Source organism: Eumetopias jubatus, unplaced genomic scaffold (genome assembly GCF_037043125.1).
Source record: "Eumetopias jubatus isolate StellerSeaLion01/CBP00866 unplaced genomic scaffold, mEumJub1_p1.0 scaffold_10, whole genome shotgun sequence".
In the NCBI taxonomy this organism is placed as follows: Eukaryota; Metazoa; Chordata; class Mammalia; order Carnivora; family Otariidae; genus Eumetopias; species Eumetopias jubatus.
Genome location: NW_028274816.1, coordinates 70,304,522 through 70,325,408, shown reverse-complemented (window position 1 = coordinate 70,325,408; position 20,887 = coordinate 70,304,522). Strand labels below are relative to the sequence as shown.

The 20,887-nt window shown below is 46.5% G+C and overlaps 1 protein-coding gene across 19 annotated transcripts in view; it reads left to right on the top strand.

The window, feature by feature from the left end:
* NCOR1 (nuclear receptor corepressor 1) overlaps positions 1-20,887 on the top strand; it is a 152,422-nt gene that overhangs the window by 125,002 nt on the left and 6,533 nt on the right. For 14 of the 19 annotated variants that reach the window (XM_028089475.2, XM_028089468.2, XM_028089480.1 and 11 more), the window contains 13 exons: positions 1,550-1,777; positions 3,936-4,145; positions 4,602-4,751; positions 5,251-5,361; positions 8,109-8,274; positions 8,464-8,957; positions 11,713-11,841; positions 12,287-12,444; positions 12,598-12,821; positions 13,801-13,941; positions 15,831-15,973; positions 19,854-19,907; positions 20,385-20,606. In XM_028089475.2, the coding sequence (XP_027945276.1) occupies positions 1,550-1,777; positions 3,936-4,145; positions 4,602-4,751; positions 5,251-5,361; positions 8,109-8,274; positions 8,464-8,957; positions 11,713-11,841; positions 12,287-12,444; positions 12,598-12,821; positions 13,801-13,941; positions 15,831-15,973; positions 19,854-19,907; positions 20,385-20,606 (2,430 nt within the window). The remainder of the gene's footprint in view (positions 1-1,549; positions 1,778-3,935; positions 4,146-4,601; positions 4,752-5,250; positions 5,362-8,108; positions 8,275-8,463; positions 8,958-11,712; positions 11,842-12,286; positions 12,445-12,597; positions 12,822-13,800; positions 13,942-15,830; positions 15,974-19,853; positions 19,908-20,384; positions 20,607-20,887) is intronic. The other 5 variants (XM_028089479.1, XM_028089469.1, XM_028089482.1 and 2 more) reach the window with 3 other exon arrangements.

Here is a 20,887-nt window from a genome sequence, read left to right as displayed (position 1 = left end):
TTGCAGTACGTGTTTATTGCGGGCTCACGTGCAAGGTCCCGGCTGACGCTGCGAGAGCTGGGAAGGTGAAGAGTGTTTTGTGTGGCGGGAGAGGAGCAGCCTGGAAGGAAGAGGAAAGGGAAGTGTCGGTCGGGGAGGTGGAGTGGCGAATGCAGAGCCCCGGGCTCGGGTTCTGAAGGCGAATTGCCTGCCAAGGGAAAAGGCACTCTGTGTTTGAGCATACTGGCGCTCGGGAGGTGATGCAGCAGACCCGCATGGTTGCTTGGTTTTGTCTGGCAGATTTGTGTAATCACGGCCAAGTTGATGTTATCAAACTATTAATAATGAGGAGGTGGTGCACACCACTGAGTGTATTAATGCCCCTGAATCGTACCCTTTAAAATGGTACCTTTTATGTTTTGTGTGTTGTACTACAATTGTTAAAACAGTGGAGGGTGATGGCTAGTAAGTGTCGGGATATGCTGTTCATTGGGGGGATGATCTAATAACTTCTGAATCACATCGTTTAAAAAAGAGAGCTTGGGGTAGGGAGGTGGTTAATATGGGTGAGCTCATGAGAAAGGCTTTGTGGAAGTCCAGGGCAAGGAAAAATAGCGCCAGGTAGAGACCGGCGGGTAGCAGAGGGGGCGGCACAGGCAGAGAGAGGGAGTTGTGACTTGGGTACCTGGGGGATCGAGAAGAATTTGGAATGTTCAAGTCGTACAGAAAACAAAATCATTTATAATGGGATTTAAAGAGGGGTGTTGAACTTCATGTTTAATCTTAACGTCAGGTGCTAAAATGCTGGTGCTATGATCCACAAGGTGGTACTCTCTCAATCTCAGAAGCTTCTGCTAGTTCTGCACAGTTGCATATTTTACAAGATTGAATATTAAATGTTTGGTGGAAGCAGATAAAAATATAAATACAGTCTGTATTTGGTTGGGTGAGAAATGGATAAATACAGTTGACCCTTGAACAACACTGGTTTGAACTGTGCAGGTCCAGTTAATGTGGATTTTTTTTTTAAATAAATACAGTACAGTGCTATAAATGTATTTTTCTCTTACATTTTTTTTTAAGTTTTATTGTTTTTAGAGAGAGGGAGGGAGCATGTGCACATGAGTGGGGGAAGGGACAGAGGGAGAGAAAGAGATAAGCCGACTCCTCACTGAGTGCAGAGCCCAGCGCAGGGCTCGATCTCACAACCCTGAGATCATGACCTGAGCTAAAATCAAGAGTCGGATGCTCAACCAGCTGAGCCACCCAGGTGTCCCCCTCTTAAAATTTTCTTAACATTTTGTCTCTAGCTTACTTTATTGTAAGAATATAGGATATAATACATATAACATACAAAATATGTGCTAATTGGCTGTTTATGTTCTCAGTAAGCCTTCCTGGTCAATAGTAGGCTATTAGCTTTGGGCGAGTCAAAAGTTAAGCATGGAGTTTTGACTGTGTGGAGGGTCGACGCCCCTAAACCCTGTGTTGTTCAAGGGTCAGCTGTATAATCTTACTGCCCAAGTTTTCTTAAGAAGTTGTGGTGTTGGCTTTTTTTTTTTTTCTCCAGTTACGATTTCCTCTAGCAAGTCTACTAATCATGAAAGAAAATCGACCCTGACCCCTACCCAGAGGGAAAGTATACCAGCGAAGTCTCCAGTACCTGGGGTGGACCCTGTAGTAAGCCACAGCCCTTTTGATCCCCACCATAGGGGCAGCACCACAGGAGAGGTTTATCGGAGCCATCTTCCCACACATTTGGATCCAGCCATGCCGTTTCACAGGGCTCTGGATCCTGGTAAGCACAGGGGGTAGTGATGATTTATGGCAAAGAAATAATATACCTGTATGACCTTCCAAACTCTCTTTTTTTATTAAAGTATAATATGCAGACTGTTACATATATCATTAGCGTGCCGCTCATTGAATTCTCACACACTGCACACCCCCATGTTACCAATTCTGAATCAAGAAACAAAATATTACCAGCACCCTTACAGAACTGAGGAAAAAAAAATAGGTTAAACATTCAAACTTACAGTGTCAGTATTCATTTTATCAGTGTTCTGATGTAAAGTCAGGGTCTACTGATGAAATCTCTCCCTTGTCTTTGTTACATAAGTGAAACTCACGTTTCATTCCAGGTTTCCTTTTTTAAGTGAAGCTAGAATTTAAAGCCACTTCAAAGCAATTTAAATACAGAATCCTTCCAGATTTCTTTTCTCAGTCTTTCAAAATTGTCTCGTCCTACCTGATTCAACTTCTATATTGAGTCTTTCCAAAGCAGTCAACTTAGTTTCCAGAGAAATCATTCTTTTCGTTCTTTTCTCAACAGCCTCCAGATTACTTTGTTAAGTTACATAATTACAGTAGCAGGTACAACTGGAGGGAACTTTTGAACAGACAGACCCCTCTGACTGTGGGTAGACATACTTGTTGGAGGTGCAGGAGTCTGTAGGTTTTCTGGAGAGCAGTCTGCAGTGGGCACGGGGCAGTGGGCTCTGCAAGGGGAAAGGAGTCCTGTCAGCACATCGGTGGTGACTTGACCCATCCATGCGCCAGCTTCCCCCTGTCCCCCCCATCTTCGTCCCTGTTCCTCTTGCCCACTGAGCCCTACTCAGATGGGTGTTTTCTGCTCATACCTCTTCTCCGGCCTAACTGGCTTGTTTGTTACATCCTTCAAGTTGAAATTCGGACACAGGACACCCGTGTTTTACCATGGTCCTTAGGGAGGAGATATGCCAAGATTTCTAAGGGTTGTTTACATTATGGAAGCAAGGTACCTGTGGAAAATATTTTATCTTTTGGAGGTCATATCAATGGCATCAAATTGTTGGTCACTGGAGAACGTTAGGTTTCAGAGGAGTCTACACATAGTTCTTCAGGGACTGTCTCCCAAAACTGAGGCAGAAGTTCCCACAGAGTCCACTGACAGACTCACCCTGCTGGGAGTTCTGGATGAAGAAAGGTGAAGAAAACATTCCAGAAAACTTGTCATTTATTTTTCTAGGGAAAACATATATATTTAAAATAGTTCACTCAAGTTTTCAGGCAAAATTGAATGTGTATATTTTAATGTAGTGCTTCTCATAGTCCTTCATTTTATAGCAGTTTTATATGCTTGTTATTTTTGAGCTTGAGCTGAATTTAAATGTTTTGAGCAGAGAGACGTTACCTTCTCCTTTTTACCATACATACCTACCCCTTCCTAGCAACTCATGTCATGCTGTAACCCAGGTTGTCAAACTATGGCCAGGGGGCCAAATCCTGCTGCTGCCTATTTGTGTAAATAAAGTTTTAGTAGAACACAGGCACATGTTTGTGGGTGTTGTGTCTGCGGCAGCTTTCATGGTACAATGGCAGAGTTGAGTAGGTGAAGCAGACCATATGGTCCACAAAGCGGAAGATATTTACCATCTGGCCTTTTACAGAATAAGTTTGCTCATCTCTGCTCTGAACACATGCATTAATTAAATGCTTATAGACTAATCATTTTCAGCCCCAGGAAAGCGGTTATTTGTCACAAAGTGTGTTCACGTGTATTTCCGTTTGGTTGTGTTGAATGGTCAGTACTACAAAAATAATTTGATTTTCAAACGCAGCCCTTGGAGACTTAGGTGAAATTATAATTAAGTTACGTGGCAAAGATCGGAAGTGCAACTGCTTGAGAAGTTTCTTAGCTCCTGTTCTACCAGTGAAAACGTTCATACTCCCACTGTGTCTAGTTTCTCCCCCCTTTTCCGTTACATCTGACATGAGAGTGTGTGTATTCATATCACCGATGTGTCAGGGTCTGACATGCATCTCCTTCACTCCCTGTAACCTCCCACCCACACTAAAGCCGCATGCGCATAGTAGCTCAACAGCAGGAGCCTCACCTCTTTCTGTGGGTGGCGTTTAGTGAATGAATTTCCCCTGGACTGAACTAAATGCCTTTCTCTCGTTCTCGCCACCAGCAGCTGCTGCTTACCTGTTTCAGAGACAGCTCTCCCCAACCCCAGCGTACCCCAGTCAGTACCAGCTTTATGCAATGGAGAACACCAGACAGACAATCCTCAATGATTACATTACCTCACAGCAGATGCAAGTGAATCTGCGCCCGGATGTGGCCAGAGGCCTCTCCCCACGGGAGCAGCAGCTGGGCCTCCCGTACCCAGCCACAAGGGGTGCGTGTCTTGGCGTTCGGGTTTCCTAGGATGGGTTAGGTGTACCGAGTGTCAGTGAGTATTTGCTGAGTGAACGATGGAATGGAAGAAAAGGCAGCCCTGTCCTTGCCTCTGTAGCTTTTAGCCCTCGGAGGTAAAGTGATGCATCAAGATGGGGTGTTTTGGTGAACACTGACATAGCTGAACTATCTGAAGTCACTGTCTTACCGGTTTGCTCTCTCTTGGTAACCTGTCCACGCTTTCAGGTGACTCGTGTGGGGCGCAGGATTTCATAGCCTTGTGTAGATTTAAAGAAGGTCTTACAAAGTCATGATGATCTTAACCATTTTTATTTATACTGTATACAAAGTATCATTGAGTTACAGAGAGAAAGGATTTTAAAAAGCCACGTACAGTTCTGTATCTTTAGAGAAACTGACATTTAACATCATTTTATTGTCTTTGCCTTGCAACCAGGAATCATTGACCTGACCAACATGCCTCCAGCGATTTTAGTGCCTCATCCCGGGGGCACGAGTACGCCTCCCATGGACAGAATCACTTATATTCCTGGCACACAGATTACTTTCCCGCCCAGGCCATACAACTCTGCGTCTGTGTCTCCAGGTGAGAGACCAGTCATGCCCCGCTCTGCTATGACCAGCGTGCCTGAGTGTTGACAGCATAGCCTTTGAAGGCGTTTTGGGCTTTCCCCCCATCTGTCTGTTGGTTTTTTTTTTTTTTTTTTAAAGATTTATTTGAGAGAGAGAGAGTGAGCAGAGGGAGAGGGAGAGAACCTGCTGAGGGTGGAGCCTGACACAGGGCTCGAGCCCACCGCCCTGAGCTAAAATCAAGAGTAGGATACTCAGCCGAACTGAGCCCCCCAGCCGCCCCTGCTCTGCTGTTTTTCACTTAATATTTAGTAACAGTTCTTCTATGCCATCTGTCACCAGATACGCCAGAAATATCCCAAAAGCTTGTGTTAGGTGTCACTTGTCATCCAAGACTCTACATCTCAAGTTGGGAGTGTTTTGAAAAATTTTCAGTCACTTAAAAATTTAAAAGTTGTTTGTACCCGGCGGGTTGATGTTCTTGTCTTTAAGTTGCAGATTTCCGTGTCTTACAGGACACTCGACGCACCTTGCAGCGGCTGCGAGTGCTGAGCGGGAGCGGGAGCGGGAGAAGGAGCGGGAGCGGATCGCCGCGGCCGCGTCCTCAGACCTCTACCTTCGGCCAGGTGAGCAGCGTGCTGTTGTTCGTGCCGTGGACTCTCCTTGGTAATCGGTACAACAGGGCATCGGGCTTCCTGTTGAGGGGGCTGCTGAGCTGATCTTAAACGCAGGAATCAGGAGACAGAAAGTAATCTCAGGCCTTAAGTGAAGCGCAGGTGAAAGTGCAGTATGCGAACTCTGAACAGGAAGCTGAGGTTTTCACCAGGAAGGCATCATTTTGATTTGGCCCCAGCAGTTGGCTACCATTGGGCCTGAAGATCCTGGGCGCAGAGCTCAGTGAGGCTGAAAGCCCGAGCAAAGGCTCCCGGTCACGAAGATGCGATGTGCTGTGGGGCTGGCGTTTGAGGAAGACGGCCGTACAAGGAGAAGGCCGGTGACCCTGGGAATGACAGGTGCTGCCCTGCGGCAGGAGGAGGGCCTGGAGGCGGGTTAGAACCCTGGAGGGGGCGTGGGCTGGTGCCAGGAGCCACAGCGAGGCCATGTGGCCGGGCAGGGCCGGGAAGAACGCTGTCACCGTGCATAGAGGACTGGGCAGTAGCTCAGTGGTGGGGGGCGTGGGGGGAGGGGCGCGAGAAACAAGCCAGCTCTGCACGGAAGACAGAGCAGGATTAGGGAAAGGAGAGAGGGAGGAAGGGAGTTTCACCGTCGGACGTACTTTGAAGCATCTCTGGAACATTTGTTCTGACCCGTGGTAGATTTGTCATTTTGCGTTCTGTTCTGTCAGTAAGAGAAAAGTGCTTCCCGTGTCCATGTTGACGGACAGACAGATCTGGCCCTTAGGAGAAAAGACAGGCTGCACACAGGGACCTAGGAGTCCCCTGCAAGGGTCATGACTCTGGATGGGGTGAAATTTCCCAGCGGCCGGTGTATGGGGAGGGATGGGGCGGTCCGTAGGCGGTCCTGGCAGGGGTGTTAGAGGTGCAGGCAGAGGGGACCAGAGACTGGGTCAGAGAGGTGGGTACAGAACCGAAGGGTGCGAGGCAGGCAGGCTGTCACACTCGTGCTCATGGGGGACAGACCTCGACATCAGAGTGGTGGCAGTAATAGAGCAGGGGCCCAAGGCTGGTCTTCGTATTCGACCCAGGATTTATGTTGAATGAATCAGTGGTTGCAAAGCCCAAAGATATTGAGCTGTAACCTACTGTCTGTATATAGTAAAAAATCACTAAGTGACCACAGGAAATGCTTTAGTGAGTTGTGAGGTAGCAGCCTAATACTGATTATATGTTGACTGCATAATAACATGGCCATTGATTTAATTAAAGCATAACTTGGGTAGGAACTATATATTTTTTTGAGTTTTTTTTAAATTTTATTTTATGATGTTATATTAATCACCATACATTATATCCTTAGGGTAGGAACTATATTTTTTTTAAATGCTCATGATCACATTAATGAATAACATGCAAATTCAAGATGATATAATACCATTTTCCTCCATCAAACATTTAAAAAGTTGATAAATATTCTGTGTTGCCGTGTCCAAAGAAACATGGACTCTCGCACATGGTCAGCGGCAGTGTAAACAGGGATAGTCTTTGCGGGGGTACAAAAACTTAAATAGCAGTGCCTCTATTCTAGGAGTCTAGAAATGCTTATATCAGCTGTTGTGTGGTGGGAAGGGGGAAAATGGCTGAGAAGCTTGCGCTAGGTGGTCCGTGCTGTGGGAGCAGGGGCGTATGCGGAAGCGGCCCGCTCTTCTGAGGCCAAAGGACAGAGGCGGCAGAGAAGAGAGGGATTAGAGAATGAGTTTGAGATCTTCGCAGTGAGTGGTGCTGACCAAGTCCAAGCCGTGGCTGTGTTACGGGAGAGCTGAGGTCAGTGAACAAAACCATCTCAGCGGTTGGGGAGGCTGTTCGTGGCACTGAGTCTTGGGGGAGGGCAGCGTGAGTGACGTGTCCAAAGAGAGCTCGCTGAGAGGAGCCCTTCGCTGGGCAGGGCAGAGGCGGAGCAGAGCAGGGAGAGCTGTGGCAGGACGAAGCTGCTCAGACCGCAGGCTGGTGGCGGTGTGCCGTGTCCATCACGGTACTTAGACGGCTGCACCGAATGGAAATGATCAGCACACCAGGGTCTGAGGAAAAATCTGAGAGATGAACTTGTCTGATTTGTGTGAGGACAGCTGACTCTTGCACAACTTGGGGGTTAGGGGTGCTGACCTCCCCCCCGCCACGCACTAGAAAATCCAGCCGTAACTTTGACTCCCCAGAACTTAGCTGCTGACAGCTTCCTATTGACCAGAAGCCTTACAGGTAACAGAAACAGCTGACACATATTTTGTATCTTCTGTGTATCCCGTACTGTATTCTTATAGTAAAGTCAGCTAGAAAAAAAAATGAGAAAATCGTAAGGAAAATCTGTCTACATCTGCTGTAGTTTTCACACCGAAAATCCATGTGTAGGTGGAGCCATGCTCTTCAAACCCCTGTTGTTAAAGGGTCAACCCTACGTCAGTGTTGGTGTTACTTTTGTTTCTCTCTGAATCAAGGTAGAAACTTGTCACATAAACGGAAGTGACAGCAACTGATAGTTGATGTTTTTGTTGCGAGTTACTGGTATGGTTTTATTACATCTTCATTGAGAAGCTCTTAGAGAACATACTTCTAGAAAGGCCAAAAAGCAGGGTATCCGGTTTCTTACCTTTTTTCTGTTTAGGAATATTAGGAAATGAACAAGCCCTGAATGTTGCTGTCTCTGGCTTCTTCCTTATGGCTTGTCTTTTCTTCTTCTTTTTTGTTTTTGGCCTTCGCAGGCTCGGAACAGCCGGGCCGACCGGGCAGTCATGGATACGTCCGCTCCCCGTCCCCTTCAGTAAGAGCCCAGGAGACCATGTTGCAGCAGAGACCCAGCGTGTTCCAAGGAACCAATGGAACCAGTGTAATCACACCTTTGGATCCAAGTGCTCAGCTCCGAATCATGTGAGTCCCTTGTGCGCATTTTGACCGAAAGCGGCAGTCTCTGGCACATACCGCACACTTGCAAATGTGTGACCGCGATGGTTTGGGGATGTACGCTTCGTTGTTGCCGCTTGTCCTCCCGCCACCCTGGCACGTCCCCGGTGGAGCCCGCCCTTCACGGACTCGTGTGTGGTTTGCTTTCGTTTGCAGGCCGCTGCCCGCTGGGGGCCCGTCGATAAGCCAGGGCCTGCCGGCCTCCCGCTACAGCACCGCTGCAGACGCCCTGGCTGCCCTTGTGGACGCCGCAGCCTCTGCCCCCCAGATGGAGGTTTCCAAAACCAAAGAGAGTAAGCATGAAGCTTCCAGGTTAGAAGAAAATTTGAGAAGCAGGTCAGCAGCAGTTAGTGAACAGCAGCAGCTAGAGCAGAAACCCCTGGAGGTGGAGAAGAGATCTGTTCAGTGTCTGTACACTTCTGCAGCCTTTCCAAGTGGCAAGCCCCAGCCTCATTCTTCAGTAGTTTATTCTGAGGCTGGGAAAGATAAAGGGCCTCCTCCAAAATCCAGATATGAGGAAGAGCTAAGGACCCGAGGGAAGACTACCATTACTGCAGCTAACTTCATAGACGTGATCATCACCCGGCAAATTGCCTCGGACAAGGATGCAAGGGAACGTGGCTCTCAAAGTTCAGACTCTTCTAGTAGCTGTATGTATCTCAATCTGAGTTTTGCAATGTGATATCTGAGTAAAGAATTACTTTATTCTTTAGGTAAAGCAGAACAATATGATATAAAGAAAATCCTGATCTGAGAGTAAATGTAATGGAAAGGTTCTGTGGGTTAGTAGTGCAAAAATGTCTCTTCTGTTTGTCATGATTATTTAAATTTCAGAGTTTCTTAAGTATGCCTGTCAAAGTATTTTCCATGGAAACCACCGTGTCCCTTATAGAGGTAAAATTGGAAAGTAGATAGGGCAGAGCTCGTGATCATTTTTGGGCATCTGAAAGGTCAGAGAGGCTACCAAGGCCTCTTAAGAAGCATTTTCTAGGATGAAGTTCAGTATTGAGGTTGATACCCCAAAGTCTCTTACATCTTTTTTCTAACACAAATTTTTAAAAAGCAAGACCACTGAATTACTGGTCATTGGTATCTACATTACCCTTTTTTTACAAGCTGGATCTTTAAAAATTTTTTTTCATATATGTATTGGTCACTTTTATTCCTTCTTTATGCATATGCTCCTATTCTGTGCTCATTTTCTAAAATTGTTTTCATACGTTAATTTTTTTTTAAACTGTTTTTAAATTCTATTTTAATTCCAGTATAGTTAACGTAGAGTGTTAGGGGCTTCAGGTGTGTAACATGGTGATTCAGTACTTCTGTACATGACTCGGTGCACGTCATGATAAGTGTACCCTTCATCCCCGTCACCGATTTCCCCCAGCTCCCCTCTGGTGACCACAGGTTTGCCCTCTCTCGTTGCAAGCTGGATTTTGATCAAGTCTGGGTAGTCATTTTGACATGTACCCTGTTGAATCCATAAGAGTTCACAAATCTACAGTAAAATGCTGGAAGAGTTACTTCAAATTTATTTTTAACGACTGCCTAAATTCTGTATGGAATTCTGGAAGGAAGAATCGGGTATTTAAGCAACCATCTGCTAATCCTTGAAGTAATTTAACCATACGTGGGCATCTCTCTGTTGTTTTTGTTAATGAAATTGAGGAGAGTTGAAAAGTTCTTATGCTTCAGCGTGCAATGTGTAATTCTTTTTACCCCCCGTGCCTACTTATAATCTGTTTCGGTAAATATCTACCCCATGGCTGAGCTTTCTGGAAAGAAGGGGGCAGATTGGTAGTCTGCTGTGTAGACAGAAAACTTCTGTTCGCCTGGGAGTATGAACATCTGCAAAATAGATATAACGCATGCAGAAAACTTGCTAGCTGAGGAGGATCTGTCGTTGCAGGAGCAGGCCTGGAGGGAGGTCACCAGCACACCTGGTAACCCCTCCAGCCTGTGGCTTATTGGCCGCTGGGGTGCACGGCTCTAGTCACTGGCTAGCACTCCCTTTCAATTGGCATCACAAACCAGACTGTGCTCTAGGAGTCTGACCTTCAGAAGGTCTGAAAATAGGTTTCTCGTCTTTTCTGAGTGGGGTTATTTTTTTTATCACTGGGTAAATGACTTGCGTGGAGTCCACAGGCTATTTACTGTTACTCAGTGTGGTTTTCAGTTTTTCCCTTCAGAGCCCCTCTCCCCCTGAAGGTGAACACAGTTTAGCCTCAGACTTTCCAGTGACTGTATATTGGATGTGGTGACCAGATTTAGGGCGCTGGGAACATAAACAGTGATGAATTCCTGTGGATACCAAAGTCACCAAGTAGTCTAAATTACTTCGAAAATAGTTAATTTTAGTTCCCGAAAGATCATTTCCATCCCAATCACCAGGTTTCTGTCCTGAGTGTACCAGAACCCAGCTAATTGCAACTTGCATGGCCTGGTGAAGGGGTAGGAAGAAAGGGCTGTTCGTTGGGTCCTGGAGGATCTCGGTGGGAGCCTGTAATAGAGCTTATTCCGAGCTTCTATACCTGTGTCCAGGGCCCACTGACCGATCACACTTGTTGATCCAGCCAGTCGTACATGGACCCTTTGGGCCTCGGACAGTTTTCTCAGATTCTGCAGCCTGTAGATGCAGAGTGCACTCTAGAGTCAGAAGGTTCCAGACCAGGAGGTTCCATGTGTCTGTCGCCTTGCTCTGAGGCCACGGCGGGACTGTGAACAGCGGCTGCCCACCCCCCCACCCCACCCCACCCACCCCCATTGCATCAACCCTCTGTCAGTTTTCCTGGGAACTTGCGCTTAGAGGGGCCTTCTCTGATGTGGGCATCCTTTCCCAGGGGGGTGAATTTTCTTCTTTTCAGACATTCCCTACCATTTCTGTGTATTTTCAGTGTAACAGTGCTGAGAAATCATTTGGAGTAATACTTTTTGTCTGCAGTAATCCAGTGATTTGTGAAAATTATTATATAATGTTACTTCATCAGTAGCTTTAAAATCATGATAATGAAGCAGCCATGTAGCCTGAAAGTTTTTCTAAGAGTCCCTCAGAATTTTAATCATTGGAAACGGTGAACTGTGGAGATCTACTCTCTGATTTGCTCAGCCTCCTCTGAGAAGTGTCCTTCCTGGTGGTGGTGTTCGCCGCAGATCTGTTCCCTAGCCTGCCTCACCTCAAGGTCCTAGAAGCCACACAATTTCATAAAACCCTGTTCCCTACAGAGACTAGGAGCCTGAGGAAGCCCTTGCGGACCACTGATACCAGTGCATTGAGCTGGTTCGTTTTTATCATCGAACGTTTCTGAGAATAAAAAACAAAAATATGTGAATAGGTTTGAAGAATTTGGACTTTTGAAACTTCTCACAGGATTAGTTTTAAAATCAGATTCTTTACTTTTCTTAAAGTATCTTCTCATCGGTATGAAGCACCCGGCGATGCTATTGAGGTGATCAGCCCTGCTAGTTCACCTGCGCCGCCCCAGGAGAAACTGCAGGCCTATCAGCCAGAGGTGGTGAAGGCAAATCAAGCAGAAAGTATGTATTTTTTAGCCACCAGGTTGACCTGTTTTCATATCTGCACCTGGCATTTGCTTCTGACCATCTGTCTGGACCGTGTTAAGAACGAACTGGTTTGGTTTGGTTTTAGAGTAATCTTATAGGAGTCTGCTTTAGAGACATTTAAAGCTGCACTGATGGAAAGTTGGTTTTAAGCTTTTATTGATCACTCCTTTGTTTACATTTAATGATACAGGAAATCATTGATATTTCGTTTGCCCGCTTGTGCTTTCACAGTTCATTCTATACTAGTCCTGATTTCTGTCAGCCAGCCAGTGTTTTTCCTTTCGAAATTAAGATAATAAATCCTGCTTAGAGACAGGTATCACGTCCCTCGCATGTGCCCCTGAGTTGTGTTCAATCTTTGATGATGAGTGAAAGGCCGGGGCATCCCCGAGTAAGACATCCGTCTGTCCTCCGTTAGGTGAAGCCAGCAGACAGTACGAAGGGCCATTACATCACTACCGACCCCAGCAGGAACCACTGTCTCCACAACAGCAACTGCCCGCCTCCTCACAGGCCGACGGCGTGGGGCAGGTGCCTAGGACCCACCGCCTGATCACACTTGCTGATCACATCTGTGTAAGTTATTCTGTTAATTTTTCTTCTTTTGATCAACGCAGAAGGCACATTTCACAGAGAGAGAATCACAAAAAAGATGTCCAGGTTTTTTATGCTACATTTTTTGGCAAGTACTCAACGGGTTTAACCAAGTCCTTCTTTTTTCATTCACAGCAAATTATCACACAAGATTTTGCTAGAAATCAAGTTTCCTCACAGCCTCCCCAGCAGCCTCCCACTTCTACATTCCAAAACTCACCATCTGCTTTGGTGTCCACACCTGTGAGGACTAAAACATCAAATCGTTATAGCCCAGAATCCCAGTCTCAGTCTGTCCACCATCAAAGACCAGGGTCAAGGGTCTCTCCAGAAAATCTTGTGGACAAATCCAGGGGAAGGTATGGTTTTTATTTCAAACTCTATGTACATTTCCCAACAGTAAAACAATGTTGTTTTACTGTTATTCTCCACAGATTCCCCCCCCCCCCCCCCCAGATAGGGGATTCATTACTTAACACCTAAAATTTATTTACCTTCATTCCTTGGGAGATACAAATGAGGGTTTTTCCCTCTATGTTCTTGGAATGTTCACTGTCTGGGCAATTGGTATGATCTCTTTTTAATGTCTATTCAAAAGTCAAGTCTTTCCATTGAAGGGAGGTGATAGATACTGTTTCAAGTTTGATAAATCAAGAAAAGTATAAGATTTTTTAGAGTTTTAGAGGTAACCACCAAAGAACTCAAAGAAAAATGGTCAAAAATGGCCACCTGTAAAAATTGGATGGGGTTGATTGGGAAAGTAGGTGACAGGGCATACATCCATTTATACTCAAAGGTCACAGGTGGCTCTTAAATGTGTAATCACTAAGCCAAAAACTTGTTTTGGTCTAAACACTATGTTTCTCTCACACTGTACTTACCAACATGGTAACCAGAGGAAGACCATTAAATTGCAGAGCCCTACAAGGGTGTAACTTGAGCCTGTCTGGCAGGCTCAGGGTTCAGTTTGGTACTCCAGTCCTTTCTTAACTTCATGGGGAAAGACCTGGTAAGCAATGAAAGCCTGGAGGGCTCGCCGGAGTAGCCGGCCAAGGGCAGGATGGCGGGGTGTGGTGCTGAAACACACAGTGGCCTTGACCTCCCGGCGGAGCACTGCCTGTCCTGGGTGCTTGGCATGCGTGCGCAAATAAAGCAGTGGCAACAGACTTTTTGGTAACCAGGCATATAGTGAAAACCTGAGGCGATTTTTTTCTGATTATAAACTAGCAACTTTTATTCCTTCTCTTGAGTAAGTAATGAGTGAACCAGTTTCTGTTTCAGGTAATTTGTACTGGGCCCTAGGAGCATACTCTAATGCTTTCTGTGTTACAATATTAGGCCTGGAAAATCCCCAGAGAGGAGTCACGTCCCTTCCGAGTCCTACGAGCCCATTTCCCCGCCCCAGGTCCCAGTTGTGCATGAGAAACAGGACAGCATGCTGCTACTGTCTCAGAGAGGAGCGGAGCCCGCAGAACAGAGGTGAGCAGCCAGCTGTGCGTCCCGGACGGCAGCTCCCGAGAGAGAGTGTGAGCGAGTGTGTAAGTGTGTATGTATGAGTGAGTGTGTGAGCATGAGTGTGTGATGTGCTTCCGGTTTTCCTTAAGTCAGTGCCTCTTCTCCCTCTGCTTGTATGTTACCATAGGAGTCTGGAAGGATCCTGTAGCCTCTGTTTTCCTTGTGATCTAATGCTAGTGGATTTTATTTTATTTTATTTTTAAAGATTTTATTTATTTGACAGACACAGCGAGAGAGGGAACACAAGCAGGGGGAGGGGGAGAGGGAGAAGCAGGCTTCCCGCTGAGCAGGGAGCCTGATGTGGGGCTCGATCCCAGGACCCTGGGATCATGACCTGAGCAGAAGGCAGATGCTTAACGACCGAGCCACCCAGGTGCCCCTAGTGCTAGTGGATTTTAATGAAACAGTGATACTTTAATGATTTCTTCTTGAAATTAAGCCTTTCTAGATCTGTTCTTTAAAAAAAACTTTTTTGTCCATGTGGTCACCCATTGATCCAGCCACTCTGTGGGCTGTACATGGAAGTAACTGCCTCACATGTTTTCTTATCTGTTTCTTACCCGACCCCTGTGAATTTAGATTTTTATTCCTCTCTGCATTAGCTGCCTTTGATTTGGCTCCGACCCAGTCCACTTCCCCTAGAGTGCTTTGTCCAAAACTCATGGACTCAAGCTCCAAGTCATTTAGGTTGGCATTTGAGTTCCTCTGTGAGAAGGTTCTTGCCACGTCTCATTTCTGCCACACCACCCTTCCTCTCTTCTCTTTGTCCACTACCAGCTGCTTCCTGTCCCCAGAACGCCTTTCAGTCCCCGCGCGTGTGGTTTCCTTAGTGTACGGCACCCGCGATGTTCTGTGCGGAGAATCCAGGATTTGCCCGTGGTCAGATAAATGGGGTCCAGCTCTAAACCAAGGCCTCACTGCACAGCTAGTGCATTTCTTACAATGTATTCTGGGTTATTTATGTATCGTACATATTCACGGCCGGGCAAATAGATGTTGGTACCTTTCAGTGAAATGAAGAAAAATCCATTTTTGGAAAGGGGATTATGTTAAATTTAATTACGTGTTTACATGTTTTCCCTTAAGTTTGTGAGTTTTTTGAGGACAGGGCCACATCTTATTTTTCTTTCACGTTTTTGTCTCTCTTGACATATAGTAGGGATTCTTAAGTTTGAATGAATCCACATGACCAGATTAGGTTATCACCAGCCTTCCACAGTTCTTGGCTATCATCTGTGGCTCTAGCTAGACCACTGGTGGTCTTGAGCTGTTAAAGGAAACTTGCTTGTTTAAAATGTGTTAGTACAGGAAGCTGTGAATGGATTGTGCAGTTTTTTACATGAAGCTCAGCTCATCTGGTGGGAGGCTTGAAATGATTCTGATGGAGGCAGTTTTATTTCTGCACTGTAGCTCTTCTGTTGAAGTCCACAAGGTTTGATTGCTTAGATATGAGCTCTTGCTATTTTATAGGCAAGTAGTGCCATTAGTTTTAATTTATTGTACTTCAGAGTAGTTCGGCTAATAGGACAGTCCTCGGCCTGTGTGGCGGCTGTAAATATACCCGTGTCTGTGGTTAGGCAGATGGCAGCGGGGTGGGCTGTTTCTAAGTTTTCCTGTTAACATCATTTGCTGCTTATTCGGTCTTTGTTAAGAATCTCTGTCCTCGATTATCTCCATTCCTGTCCTGATTTTTTGCGAGTGCTAGTATTTGTTTGTGTTCTGAAATACGATGTAGGGTTGTCACCACAAACACGAGATGGGGAAGTGGTAGTTTTCCCAAATACTCTATGGGAGTCCCCAGGGTTAGGGGCACATGACGAAACAGAATAATAGACATGACTGTGTCCCCACAGGAATGATTCCCGCTCACCGGGGAGTATAAGCTACTTGCCTTCGTTCTTCACCAAGCTTGAAAACACGTCACCCATGGTTAAATCAAAGAAGCAGGAGATTTTTCGTAAGTTGAACTCCTCTGGTGGAGGTGACTCTGATATGGGTAAGTGGGATTTCTTTCATGAATCCCAAAATAAAACCTGCATTGATAATGATCTCTCCGGTGTTGCCTCTCATGCAGTCCTTGAGTTTGCAGGCTCTTATAGGCGTTTGTCCAACCACATTTGAGCTTAAAGTTTCTTCTCAGATGTCTGCCCGTGCATGAAGATTGCCTGCTAGAGAGCGAGAACTTGCTGCTTTCTGAAGCTGCCCATTTTCTCTCTGAACAAGTGTGGGGCCTGGGAAACTTTTCTTCTGTGGGGCTGGATCAGCTCTTCGCAGTTTACCCACTGGTCTTAGTTTTATCCATTCGGGCCTTCTCTACATGACCGGTCCTCCACCATTTGAAGACAAGTCATGTCCTTCAACTCTTATCTCTGGAAACATCCCGTTTCATCTGCTGTTCATCCCATGCTGGCTCCCATCTCAAATGCCCTCCACAAAAAACCACTTTATTTAGCTCTGCCTTTCAGTAGGTTGTGAGTAGTGTGGTATGATCTCCCCCCAATGCATCACTTAATATTAAGGGAGTCTTAAGACTGTATTAGCGTTTTTGGCAACCAGTACATAGTGAGGTTATTGTGCACTTAATACCAGTGTAAATACAAGGTCTCTTTCAGTGTGTTGCTCTTGACCCAGACCTTTCCCTTGCTGTACCTTTGTGACGTTACTAGCTCCAAGTACAGGCCAACGCAGTCTGTGCTCGTGCTGCGTGGCTACTTTTTCTACCCTAGCACGGTCTTTCTGGATCTCAGTTCAGTCATTCAGCATTCATCCGCAAACATGATCAATCTGCCATGAATCATAATGGTAGCAAACAGCTGTAGATTCAGAGAGAGAGAGACAACTCTTGGCACTTGTAAGCACGTATAAACTCATTCCATCCTCACAACAGCCCTGCGCGCTACTGTGCGTGCCGGCTCCACGCTTCCGGTGTGCTCGCTGGCTTCTAGGGGTTCTATACCTACAGCGTCGCCACCCGCATCGCTGGTAGAGCCTCCGTAGGATCGAGCTCTGTGCCATGCAGACCTTCCCTCTGGGGCGATACGTGCGCATTCACTGGAAGCTTCCTCGTGCTCTCTTCCTCAGCACTCACTCGCTCGGTCCCACTTCGCCCTTTCTTCGTCAAGTATATCCCGTGATGCAGCGAGAGCTGGTGGATCCGGGTAGTCCACAGTCTGCCTTGTTTCTGTCCTCTGCGACCGCTTGTCTCCTGACCCTGTCACAAGCAGCTGCGGGCTGTGAACCCCAAACTGCCAGGTGGATGCGCGTCTCGATCTGACCCTTTGTGATCAATAAAGGTTGAACGTCAGAGAGAAAAAGGGATGAGCCCAGTGTCAGTTATTGTTTATAAACTTTCTCTTTTGAAGGGGCAACAAATCATGTAAAAAAGAACCATTTTTGGATACTGGCCGGCATTGCTCTCAGTCTTACGGATGATCCTGTTTAAAAAAATTATGACATTTTTCTGTCTCGTGACTGGTTTCATCTGTTATTTACAGCGCCTCAAATGTCACCAACAATCTGGTGCGCTCACCCTTAGGTTCTCTCAGACCCCGGAGAGGAGTCTGGCTGAGCACGGAGACGTAGAGTCTAGAATCGTGCCCCCTTCGTGTCGTTTGCCCTCATTCTCTCCAGTCTTGGTCTTGCCATTTTGGTGGGGAAAAACATTCTTGACAGGAAAATGCCCCGTGACTTGAAGCAGCCTACGTTCTAGTTTTGTCTTGTTTTCCATTGTCTTCAGGCAGTAGCTCTCTTGTTCATTCATTCATTCGGTGGTTATTTATTGAGCCCGGGTCCCGTGCTGCATGCTTGTAGAATGACAGATGGTCTCTACTCTGAAAATGTGTAATGAAACAAGTACCTCACTTTAACACAAGATAAAATTGGTGAACGTCTTAAGGCAAGTACTAACAAAATTGCTGGAGGGTTGTTTTGATTGCCAGAACTGTTTTCCATTGTGGAAAGGGACAGTTAAGGCCCCAGGGCACACTCAGTCGTCCTCAGGAAATAGGACTGAGAAATCCAAGCCATCAGCAGCCAAGACCACTTTGTTTCAAGTCTGTCTCTCAATTCAGCGTGCCCGCTGAGAACATCAGTGACTTTATTCTTCAAAAACCGTTAATGCTTTAAAACTTACTTTAGTTGACCTCCCATGAGCCATTTCCCTCTTTCAGAAATATTCTCTTCTCTTGCTGTTCTCCCGTGTTTTTCCTCTACTTCTCTGGCCATGTGTTATGTTTCTTCAGCAGCTCAGTCTTGCTTTGCCTGGCCCTTGGGTGCTGGTTTGCCTAGTGTTGTGCCCATGCGATAAAATCCCTGATTCATGTCATCCACTCTGGGAGTTTAAACTGTGTGCTGAGAGCTCCCAAACTCCTAGCTGGACGTCAACTTTTTCTACTAAGTTTTACTTAACATACCTTTACAGGCTTCACGTCTTCTCGAATATCTGGCTTCTGAAATGTGTAACACTGAGTTAACATTCTCCCTCTCCATACAGAGAAGCCTGTTGCCCCTCCTCCCCTGCCACACTCACCTCCACCGTGGCTCCGCTGTCACTCTCTGGGCCTCGTCCCCCTTCCTCTTCCTGTCAAGCCTGCCCCCCAAACAGCTCGCACATGCCACTCTTCCTTGCTCATTTCTGAACAGTTACCATGTTCTCTCACAAGCTGGCCCATCTCTTTAAACCAGGGGTGCTCACACTCTGGTATCTGCCACAGTCCCTGGAATGCAGGCCTCAGGACTCTAGCACTGTTACTGAGGCTCCCCGAGATTCTGTCCTGATGGCCTCAGGAAGAACCACACTGAACTGTGAGCTCCAGAGGTCAAGGACGGAGTGCATTTTAAGCGCAGGACCTTTGTATTCTCGTTGGCTGAAAAATGCGAAATTGTCTTTATCTGACCATTCTGATCAGTAGGAAGGTGATTTTTATTATGATTCAACTACATAACTGTTCAATAAATATTTGTCGAATGAATGAATGAGCCCTATTCCACAAACCTCTATGAGGACAGCGAGGCTGTATCTGTCACTTTGTAAGTGTCAGCTGACCCATAAATAGGGAGACGGTCCTTATTTTGTAAGTTCTTCCTGGAGATTTCTCTCCTCCTCCTGTTGCCAGTGTAAAGCTTCCCTGATCAAGAAAGTTAGTTACGGGGCGCATGTACCAAGCCCTTCTCCAGAGCCTGGTCTCCTCTCCAGGGAAGGGTCCCTCCTGCTGCAGATGCGTCCCCAACGCCACATCCTTCGCTGGGACCTCCTGTTTCGCTGCCCACTTGCTCCCCACACTCTTCTCTCGGCTTCTCAGCATCAAGTCGGAGGTTGGGATGAAAACACCGTTTGTGTTCTGAGATTCCTCCCGTTTCTGTGCTTTATACGTAATTCCCAGGCTGTCTGCCTGGCGTAAGACTGTGCCAGTGACAGACAGATGGCAGGCTTAGCGGGAGTCTCTGCGTCATCCCGGGAGCGTGAGAGTAGTCCGCAGTGACCCACAGTCGGGAAACCCACGGTCATTGCCGTGCTCTTCCCTCCGGGGTCTGAGGCCGGCTGCCATTGGCCAGGGTCAGCGTAGGCCCAGGTCTGTTCCCCAACAAACTGGCCGCCACCTCTTGTTGTTTCTCCAGCAGCACAGCGTCTCTTTCCCGCTCCTGGGGAGATCGCTCCTGTTCTCATCTTCCTACCTCATCCAGATTTTTATTGCCAGAGTTCCTTTTTTAAAAAAATAATTATTTCTTTCACTTTATTTTCACTTAACTGGTGAAAAACCAGGTTGAGATCATGGAAAATAAAAAGGTGAATTTCACTGGAGGGTTTTGAGACTGTCTCTCTTTCAGCGTGTATGGTTATCCTGCCTCCGCTAACTTGAACGTTTGTTTAAATACAGCAGCCGCTCAGCCGGGAACTGAGATCTTTAATCTGCCAGCGGTGACTGCCTCAGGTAAGCGTCCCAGCGCAGCGTGTGTGCGCTGCCAGCAAATTCAGACTGGGTCCCCGCGGCACACTGGGCTGCTGCTCCCGGATGCAAAAGGGGAGAAAATTGTGTCAGTCAGCCAGGGAGGACATAGCAGCAATAAAAAGGGAGTTGAGATTCAATAAATACTTGCTGGAAAGAGAAATGAACAGAGACTCAAAACCATTAAAGAACAGTGTAGAAACTAGGGAGCTGAAAAGAGGAAGAAAACTGTTGAATCGTAACTTTAATAAAAGTGAGGGACTGATTCATTCAGCACAGAGAAAAAAATACCCTCGAGTCCTTATCGGTGGACAGAAGTGGCCCTTGCGTGGGCCCTCAGTGGTGCTTTAGGCCACATGCTGTGTGTTCCATGGGCCGACAGCCTCTGTGGGGGCTGTTCCTTTCTGTTTCTTGGTCTGCCTTTCAGAAGTAAGCAGAAAATGTGGTGCTTGTCTCTTTCAGGCTCGGTTAGCTCTAGAGGTCATTCTTTCGCTGATCCCGCCAGTAATCTTGGTCTGGAAGACATTATCAGGAAGGCTCTCATGGGAAGCTTTGATGACAAAGCGGAGGAGCACGGAGTTGTCATGTCCCAGCCTGTGGGCGTGGTGCCTGGCGGCGCTAACACCTCCGTTGTGACCGGTGGTGAGACACGGAGAGAGGAAGGGGACCCGTCGCCTCATTCAGGTAAAGTTTTCACTTTTGTGCTCTTCTGCTGCCTTTCCCAAGAAAAAGCCAAGTTGTAATGCTTCACTAAAAGATGTCACCTCTCAGGGTCTTAGTTACTTACAAAAAGTTTGTTTGTTTGTTTTTAAATCCTGCTCAGACCTTTTAGTAACATGAACAGAAACTTTCAAAGGACGGAAATTTTTACACAGAACGTCACTATTCAGTGCTGGGTATTATTTTTGTTTGTATCTAATCCTTATCTGGGTCGGACACATTTTAATTGTAACACAAATGCAGTT